Source organism: Gossypium hirsutum, chromosome D03, assembly GCF_007990345.1.
Source record: "Gossypium hirsutum isolate 1008001.06 chromosome D03, Gossypium_hirsutum_v2.1, whole genome shotgun sequence".
NCBI lineage: Eukaryota > Viridiplantae > Streptophyta > Magnoliopsida > Malvales > Malvaceae > Gossypium > Gossypium hirsutum.
Window position 1 is genome coordinate 5920813 of NC_053439.1, and position 9727 is coordinate 5930539.

Consider the following 9727-nt stretch of genomic DNA (forward strand, 5'->3'; position numbering starts at 1 on the left):
TTACACAAATGTTGCTAGATAAATTTGTTAAATTAGGACCAAATTGATAGAATGTGTAAATTTTGAGGGCTAAAATTATTATTATATCAATCAAAATGATATACAATTAATTATACTTAGTTGTTCACTCTCAAAATTGACAGAGATTAAATTACGTTGATTTTATTTAGACTTCAATTTACGCCATTTTTAAATTAAAAGAAACGAAAGAAATGTTTGCACTTAAAATTTTTAATTAAAGTTCATGAACAAATAATCAAGTCTGAAATCAAATAAGAGAATCTAGCTCATTTTTTTACTATAATCCAACAATTACACACTTCATTGTTGGACTTGACTGCATGCATTTCTAGAGCAGTTATTATTATTATTATTATTATTACATTTTTGGATTGACCTATAGGTATATTTGATGAAATTTTTTAACATATATGGATTTTGTTTTAAATTCTATATAGTTTCTTGAAATAAAAACCCAAAGAAGGGGTTATCACTGATGTTGTGAGGGTGTCCTAATGTTGGCTCCCAATGATGTAGCTGATGAATGCATTTAACCTTTTTTTTTTTTACTTTTTGGCACACAAAATGTAGTGGGACTTAGTGGTAGGAATAGACTATGTCTTTCATACACCCATTGAGGCCCCTTTACCTTTATTTTGCTTTTAAGTTGGTAGGAAACATCAATTATCACATCTTGTGTTATAATGGAATCTCTTGCTCTACACCCATTCACTTGTTTACATGTGTTAACATCCCCCCATCTTTGTATCACTGAATGACCCTACTGCACCAAGTATTGCTCACCCCTGCTCATATTTTATGTAGTCAAGTTTAATATCTTTCTGTTTTAAGAAAAAAGAAGGTATCCCCCTGGATTTTGATTAACTGTGGTGAAAGTTGATAGCATTTCATATCAAACTTCAATAAAATTTCAGTTCCATTATGATTCACACTTCATTGTTTTTAGTCAATGGACATAAAGATTTCACACTCAGCCCTCAAAGGTCAATCACTAGAAATTGACATGCATTTGTGATAATTATTACCCGGTTTTCGTCTCGAAAGTTGTTAATAAGAATGTGACAGGTGAAATAAGATGAAATTAAGGGAAAAAAATGTAATTTAAAGAGAAATACTAAAATAAAAAGAAAAGTGAGTTGGCAAATGGAGGTAGGAGATTGGTCAGCACCTGGAACCTTTGAAAGCTGTCCTTAGAGCCATAATAATGGCAGGTCCATTTCATGTGACCACACTACAGCTTGACTGCTTGTTTTGTTTAGGTTCCTAAATTTGCTATTTTATTTGGTACGAGTATTTTAAAGATATTTATTTATGGTAAAAATATAAAATCAAATATATATTGATAATTCTTTTTATCATTTTTAATACATTAAATATTACATATAATAAGATTAAAAATGCTAATACAGTTCTTGAAAATTATGTGCTCAAAAGAATTTTAAGTGGGTAATATTATTTATATGAAGTGATTACATGTGAATGTTAAATATAGGAACTTAAAAAAAAGTCATTAATAAAATCATTATTTTTTTATCATATATTTTTTTTAACACAATACCTAGAACTATGTAATCCCTACTCAACTCATAAATGGGAGGATAATGTGCTTCAACGCACTCGAACTATGTCTTTCTGCATTGATAATAATGCATTTATTTATATTTTTACATATTTAGCTTTTATGAGAACAAAACTAAGGGCTAGACCTAAGGAAGTCCAATAATTGACTAAAAATTGCTAAAATAAAATTTTGAATAATATATTGATTCATCAATATTCTTATAATAAAATTTTGCTTCAAGTACTGATTATAATTTTTTATACTTAAATGATATAATTTTATAATGATAAAAATTTAGTCCTATAATCCTACACAAAGCCAAGAAAACATCTTATTATAGTTCTTAGTTTTTCTTTTCATTAGGAGGAAAAAAAATAAAGATAACATAGGATTTAAATTCTGAGAATTAAATACAGATTTTCTGGATATTATATATTAAAAATAGTTTGAGGAATTAATTAAATTAGGCTTAGAATTATATATATTTTTATAAATATAGATTTTAGAAAAATATTGTAAATATTCTATTAATAAATAAAATACTTTTTTTTCTTTGTCTCTTTTATTTTATTTTATAACACATTATCAGCACGATCTTACTCAAAAGTGATAGTTTTTTCATATCGATGATCAAAATTATAATCCATGATTTCCAATATCTTAAACGATAAGATGCAAAGTATTACAGGAAATTTCTTTTTTAATGTTTCATATCTGGTTAATTTTTTTAATTAGCTAATTCATGATTAATTATAATTGTTTTGATTATTTTATTTTATTTTTATATTCTAAAAGTGATGAAAGATTTGATCTCAATATAAATCTTGCTCAGAAGTTATAGTTGTTAAGTATCAAAGATTATATTTATTCATCCAAGGCCTTATCATTAAATATATGTTTGCTTTAGTGATTTAGAGCCTAAATTGTATATATGAGATTTGTCAAACCTTTTTCACTGAGCTTTCAACTTAAGTTTAATTCTGTGTAAATTTATGTCAAGAATGAGCATGTTGGTTTAATGATTAAGCTTCTATATATTTTTTTGGTCTTGTGTTTGAGTCCTTACACAAACAATAGGAAAATATTTTATACTATTTTTTGGAATCAGTTTTATAATTTTTTTATTGATTGATTTTGCTTTTTCTCAAAAATCCCTCTTTTCTTACGTTTTGAAATTTTCTTTTCTTTCTTTTTCCGTTACTATCATTCCTTCTTCCTCCTCCATTTTTTCTTTTTCTTTTTCTTTCTTTTATTAATTTTGTCGCTAGATTGTCGAGGACTTGGGTTGTTTCTTGTTTGATTGAAAAGCTAATAGCGTAAGTTCCATTGTCGTTTTCTTCTGTTTCCGCCTGACTTTGTCTATTCTTGTTGAGGTTAAACATTACTACCATTTCATTCTGAACTTCCTGTTAAGTAATGTTCCCTCATCGAATTAGGTTCGTGTGTTGCTGTTACATGCGAGGGTAAGTGTATAATTTTTTATTTGGGCTTCCGCGTTGAAGTTATTTAAAGTAATTTCTGTTTGGATGTGAATTTAGCGTTTTGGTTGTGAATAAATCGTTTGATTGGGCAATTGAATGTCATTTTTAGGTTCCAGAATCAACATTGTTGCTTCTGTACCGAAATCGAATCAGGTGTGTAACGAAAACCCGAGAATTTCCCAATCGTTTTGGTTGTGTCTAGATCATGTAACTCTCTGACTTGAATCACACGGTCATGTAGCAGGTTGTGTAATAGTTCGTGTGAAGCACTGATATGAGCCACACAACCATGTGCCAGGCCGTGTGGGCCAAATGGGTCAGTCATGAGTTTAATTCCCTTGTTTTGAATTTTTCTTATCAATTTTGGCTTTATGTTAAGCTTGAGCATTAGGACTTAAATAAATTTCTTTGTTAGGTTGTGACAAGAATGAGCTTGCTGATTTAGTGGTAAGGCTTTAGCTTACTTTTTGATATTGAGTTCGAACCTTATGTTGGGTGCATTGGAATTACTTTTGCTTTTCTATTGGAATTTTACAAAAAAGATCTCATGGTTAAATCTTCAATTATTTTATTTTGTGTTTTCCACCAAATCCTTATTTTTCCTCAACCCAAATAACCGTCCATTACTTCCTTTCCCATTCATGTCTATTTCTTCTTCCCCCTTTCTTCTCTACTGTTATTTTTTTTCTTTGGTTCTTCCTTCTTTGCTTTCTTTTTCTTTTGCCATTGGATATTCTTTACTTCTGTTGTTCTTGCAGGATATTGGTGATCCTCTGTATTCGAATATAATCAAGGATAGTGTAAGTTTTTAGTTATTTTAGCTGTGATTTTGGGTTCTATTTTGTTCGTCGTGTAAGGATGAAATTGTTGGTACTATTCTCGTAAGTTGATTGATGAACATTTCTTGGTTTCTTATTAGGCGAATGTGGTGTGAATCAAGACCCTCCTGCGGTGTAATCGTTGTATTTGTTCGCTATTTGTGAAAGGTAAGTATTTGAATTTGACATTGGGACTGTTCTTTATGGAAAAAGGCAGTGTTTTGGAGTAAGATTTTAAGATTCAATTGAGTTGTAATTGGTTCGTTTTAACGTTGTATATAGGGTTCGGAGTGCGTTAATTGTGGGTTTCATCGTTTCAGCAATCAAGTGTGTGAAATCAACCCAAAAACTCGATTGAAACTCGATTAAATCGCGAAACTGGACTGTTTTTTGAAACTACCCGACGTCAAATAGCCATGTGTGCAGGTCATGTGACTAATTGTGTGTCGCCATACAGTCGTGTGGTAGGCCGTGTATGGCACACGGTCGTGTGGTAGGTCGTGTAAGGCACACGACAGTGTGGACCTTTTTGGTCAAATTTTAAGCTCGATTTGGGGCCATGTAAAGGATTCGAAATTTGGGTCCGTAGGCGTCATATAGGGCCAGAAAAGTGTAAGTTCTAATATGTAAAAATACATGGGTCAGTTTAAGAGGTATGCTAAGTAGGATATGTTACAATTTAACCATATGTTATGCTATGATTTGTATGAAAATATGCGAGTATGTACGCCCTATGATTCATGATATATGTATGTATGATATATGAATATAATATGCTTGTGAATTGGGGTAGGTTATGATATGATGAAGGAAGTGTTATATGGAAGTTTATACTGTAATTATGGCGGCTAGATTGCAAATTTTTGTTTGGCAACTCAGTTGTATATCTATATGAGTGGCACATCGCCACATTTTGGTGTGATTGGTTGGATGAATTCTTATAGTCCTATATGGTGTGATTGGTTGGTTGGAGATGGAATGTGGCAAATGGGGGTAGGATATGATTTGATTTGATATGATATGATATGATAAGCTATGATTTGATTTGATTTGATTTGATATGATATGATAGGATATCATCTGTATGAAATATGATATGATATGAAATATTAAGAGATATGCTATGAGACGTTTTGCTACTTATGTATAATTGTACTGAGGATACGGGCCAAATCACACAATGGGCTTAAAGCTCACGCTTTTGTCTGTTCGTTTCAGGTGATCCACCGACTTAGGATTGGACGGTGACACTAGAGCTCGAATTTCATATTTTTGGTTTAAGTATTATGGACTTTATTTTTGTTTAATATGGACATTTTGGACTTTTCTTTTGGATTTTAGAGGCTTACGGACATTTTAAGTTTTGTTTAGAATCGTTAGGATTATTTTGGTATTTATTCCGCAAAGGTTTTCAACTTTTAATGACACTTAAAGTAAGATAACTAAAAATGAACCACGACTTTAGAATCAATATGCTATAAGGTTTTCCATTACACGATTAATGGATTCTTTAAAGTGTGTTATCATGCAAACACTTAAGTAAATTGGATTTGGTTTTAGTAACATTATTTAAGTCGCAGTTTCAGAAATTGCTACGATTTTCAAAGGGCTATTCAAATTGATTTTTTTTTCTTTTCACGGAAAATTGGTTTTCTTCAAAATTGAACATTTGTTTCTTTTGCAAGTACGATGTAACCTACATGACTTGACCATAACGTCTAGGTTGGATATGGGGTGTTACAAAAATCTTTAAGAGGCTTTAAAATGCCAAAATCATATAGAAATTTTTGGGAAATTGTTCAATACATATGAATTGAGTTGATTTGAACATATGTATTTTTATAGTAGGATAAAATAAAAAATTTCTATGATTATTATAGGAACTCCTGAAGAGATCAAAATATAATTTTCCAAAAAATAATTTCACTTGTGATTTTCAAAGGAAGAATAATACAAATATTTGGCAAATTCATTCAAGTGATCATTTGAAAAGCTAGTATTTAAGATTGAAATATATATACTCAAGATTGATACAAGTACGTGTTGTACTTTTTTCCTTTAATCGAGATTTTGCCCCCACTAGATTTTTTGGTAAGGTTTTTAATGCTATAGCATGTTATACATATTATAAATATATGTACTCTTTTTCCTTCACTAAGAATTTTTGCCACAATTTTTATTTTAATGAGACACATTATTTATCGATTGACATCCAACAGAGAGTGTTGTAAATATTTTATTATTATACAGTAGATGCCTATTAGGACAAGAAGTTTGATGTACTTTAGGACTCTAATGTCCATTAGAGTAGAATTTTATATCATTTATACTTCTTATATTTATAAATATATACTTTGGAGAAATATTGTAAATATTCTATTGATGAATGAAATACATATTTTTTTCTTTGTTCACTTTTCTTTTACTTTCTTTGTTCTTTATTTTATGACATTTTTAAATTTGATAAATTCATTTTTATACTTTTCAATTATATATTATTAGAAATCTTATCACATATGCATGTGGAAATTAGGTATTTAGAACACAAATATATTTATTACAATTTCATTTAAAAACTAGAAATTGCTTTAGTTCAAATAGTAAATGAAAAAGTTTTATATAAATGGTATCCTTAGTTTAAGTAGGGTTGTTCAATTGGTTAACCGACCCGAACTACTATTAACCAAATTAACTGACCCTTTTAAACTTTTAACTGAACAGAAATTTTTTCAAAAAAAATTAATTGAACCGAACTTTTTCTGTTAATTCAGTTGGTTAACCGAATTAGCTGAAATTTATATTTTTTTGTTTTATGGTTAAAACAAGTATAAAACATATAAAAAATTAACCGAATTAACCAAATTTAATATATGTAAAATGTATATAAAAAATTATAAAATTTTGATTAATTCGGTTAATTAACTGATTTTGAATCGAATTAACCGTTAACCGAACTTCTAAACAATTATTAAACGACCCCGACCGAATTAATTGTGTTTTGCTCGAAATTTGCACACCCCTAAGTTTAAGTCCCATTATGGACAATTTTTTAGTGATTTATAAAAATATAAAAAGAAAAAATACCCAAATAATCATATAACTTGCTTTGCAAAGAAAACGGTTTTTTGGTAATTCCCTTACTAGAAATTTTATCCAAAAAATTTTAACACCCTTAGTATTTTGAGTAATTTGTATAAAATTTACTAAATTTAGGTATCAAATTGAACCTTAAAAAAGCTTAGGTACTAAATTAGAAAAAAAAACCAAGTTTATGTATCAAATTAGGCTCAAAAAAAATATAATTACTAAATTAGTAAAAAGTGTCAAGTTTAGTACCAAATTAAACCAAAAAATTTAGATACCAAATTAAAAAAAATCAAATTTAAGTAGCAAATGTTATATTAAGATTACTAACTTAATTCAGACTTGACCCCGAGGCTATCACTAGGCCCAGTCCCCAGTGGCCACTGATTTTCTTTAAGAATGAGAGGGCTACAGTTCTAGAAGTTTCACAACTGGCAATGTCTCCATTCCCTTACTAAACTAATATATATTTTTTACATTCTTAATTTCACATTATTTATCAATATTTATTTATCTGCTCTCCCACCTCACCTCACCTCACCTCACCTCACCTTTCTTTCCATTTCCACTCCCTTTCTCTATCTTTACAATTCACTAGAGAAAGAAAGCAGGATGATGCTCGGAAAACGCTCACGTCAGCCGATCAAGAGGACGACAAGCATGACGGGTATCACCGTCGATGTCTCCGACGCGGAGGATGTCGTCGACCAGCACCACCAAGACTCAATCATATCTCATCTTCCTCCCCCTCAAATCCACCCTATGCATGAATCCCCCGACGGTACCTCCCTCTACGATCACCGTTTCTTGGCCATGGTGTCGCCCAGAAACCCAACTTCTTTCACTAACCGTATCGTCGACAGTAGCACCACAGACACTGCTTCTTTTTTGCGAGCTTGTTGGCTTTGTAATCGCCGCTTAGCTCCTGGTCGTGACATATATATGTATAGGTATTTTTTCCCTTCCTTTTCAATTTATCTTTTTCATATTAAGATTGAAACTAAAGCTCTAAGAACAAGAAAAGAAAGGGGAAAAAAATATATATTTCTCTTTCTTTCCATCCAAACAACAGTTTAACCTCTCTTAGAACTCAGTCTTTGCTTCTTGGTTTTCAGATTAAAGCCAATACCTTAAAATAAATTTGGGTTGAATTATTTACGAAATAAGGTTTATTGCAGAGGGGATACATCGTTTTGTAGTCAAGAGTGCAGAGAAAAACAGATGAAGCAAGATGAAAGAAAAGAAAAGCTAAACATTAATTCTTCAAAGAAAGAAGACCGCCATGCCCATTCCTCTTCAACCACCACCTCCTCCAAGACTTCTAAAGCGAAGCCTGTGGTTGCTGCTTGAACTCTGAAGAAAGTAAATGGATGAGTAATTTCCATAGGAATTAAGCCAAAATCCAAACCCAGCCTGGAAATCAATGGGCTTTCGTCATATATAATAGTGGGTGCAGTTAAATTATTATAAAGACGTGGATGGTGATGCAAATAGCCAAAGCTCTGAGCTTCAGATGATATCAGCGCTTATATATGGATTCCAATGTTATAACTCCTTTTTCCATGTTTCCTTTATTATACTGCTACTACTACCATCATCACTATATATTCAACCTATCAATGATTACAGTAAACCATAAACTCATCTTTAAATTACAATTGGAACATGATGTCAATATATCTGTCATTTTAACTGGGTTCACATAATTTTGCAGATAGTGGGTTCTAACTTTGAGGTGTGATATTTTACTTTTATTTTTATAAATATTTTTTTAATCATGTGAAAAAAATGGTATTTAATGGATTTAAATTTTGGAGAGAATATTAACAATTTTTCAGTAATTTAATGAGAATAAAATATTAGATAAATAAATGATATTATAATCATTGAATATTAAATTAAATTATAAGACAATGAAATTTCTATAATCTAAAAAAAAACCCTCAAATTTCACCATTATACAAAAGGAAGGCCCTTTTGGATAACCATTACAAACCATTTTTTACCAAATAAAATGTATATAAAAATTATCACAAATGGATTTTATAACAGTATGACAAAATAAAAAAGTTTTGATGTTAGAAAAACAGATATTTCTGTATTTGATTCTGATATTAGGTGAGCGTTTCAATAGTAAGATATGAGTTTGAGTATGTTAAAATATATTATTCTCTTATTTATAGATAATTCTAGACATTATATATCTTAAAAAAGAAAAGAAATTTTATCTTATTTTTGAGTTTAAAAATTTTGATCATTTTCAGAAAAAATAATAATTTAATCTCTATCCATTTTGAAAATGAGTGATTAAAAATAATTAATAAATGAGTTATTGTTTTGCATCCATTTTACATAATATTGATTAGTATAATAACAAATTTGACCTTTAACATTTACATATTTTGTCAAATTGATCCGATTCTAAAAATATATATAAAAAAGTAAATAAAAAATACTTTTAAATCTAAAAAATTAAAAAGAAAATAAAAATAATTTAAACTTCAGAGAATAAATAAAAAATGTCATGAGTATTAAAAATATTTAATTTAAATTATTTTTATTAATTAAAAATAAATAAGTTTAATTAATTAACCTTATCAATTTTATTTCTTTTTATCTTTCTCCCTTCTTCGTCTCCTAGCTTCATCACCATCACCGTCACCGAACTCCATTCAAGCAGTCGCCGCCTACGCTCAAGCTCTGACCCAGCGCCGTTCACACGCCTCCACCATCATCATTTGCCAACTGAAGCATTTTAATAT

The 9727-nt window shown here is 29.8% G+C and overlaps 1 protein-coding gene across 1 annotated transcript; it reads left to right on the forward strand.

Annotated features, from left to right (window-relative positions):
- Window positions 1-7314: 7314 nt before the first annotated feature.
- LOC107950399 (FCS-Like Zinc finger 5) lies at window positions 7315-8598 on the forward strand. Its single transcript, XM_016885243.2, has 2 exons — window positions 7315-7915; window positions 8144-8598. The coding sequence occupies exons 1-2, from the start codon at window positions 7578-7580 to the stop codon at window positions 8313-8315; spliced, it is 510 nt and encodes a 169-aa protein (XP_016740732.1). The 5' UTR covers window positions 7315-7577; the 3' UTR covers window positions 8316-8598.
- Window positions 8599-9727: the final 1129 nt, after the last annotated feature.

Coding starts and splice junctions, on each gene's coding strand:
- LOC107950399 (XM_016885243.2), top strand. CDS start 7,578: ATGATGCTCGGAAAACGCTCACGTCAGCCGATCAAGAGGACGACAAGC. Junction 7,916..8,143: donor CGTGACATATATATGTATAG/GTATTTTTTCCC, acceptor GGTTTATTGCAG/AGGGGATACATCGTTTTGTA.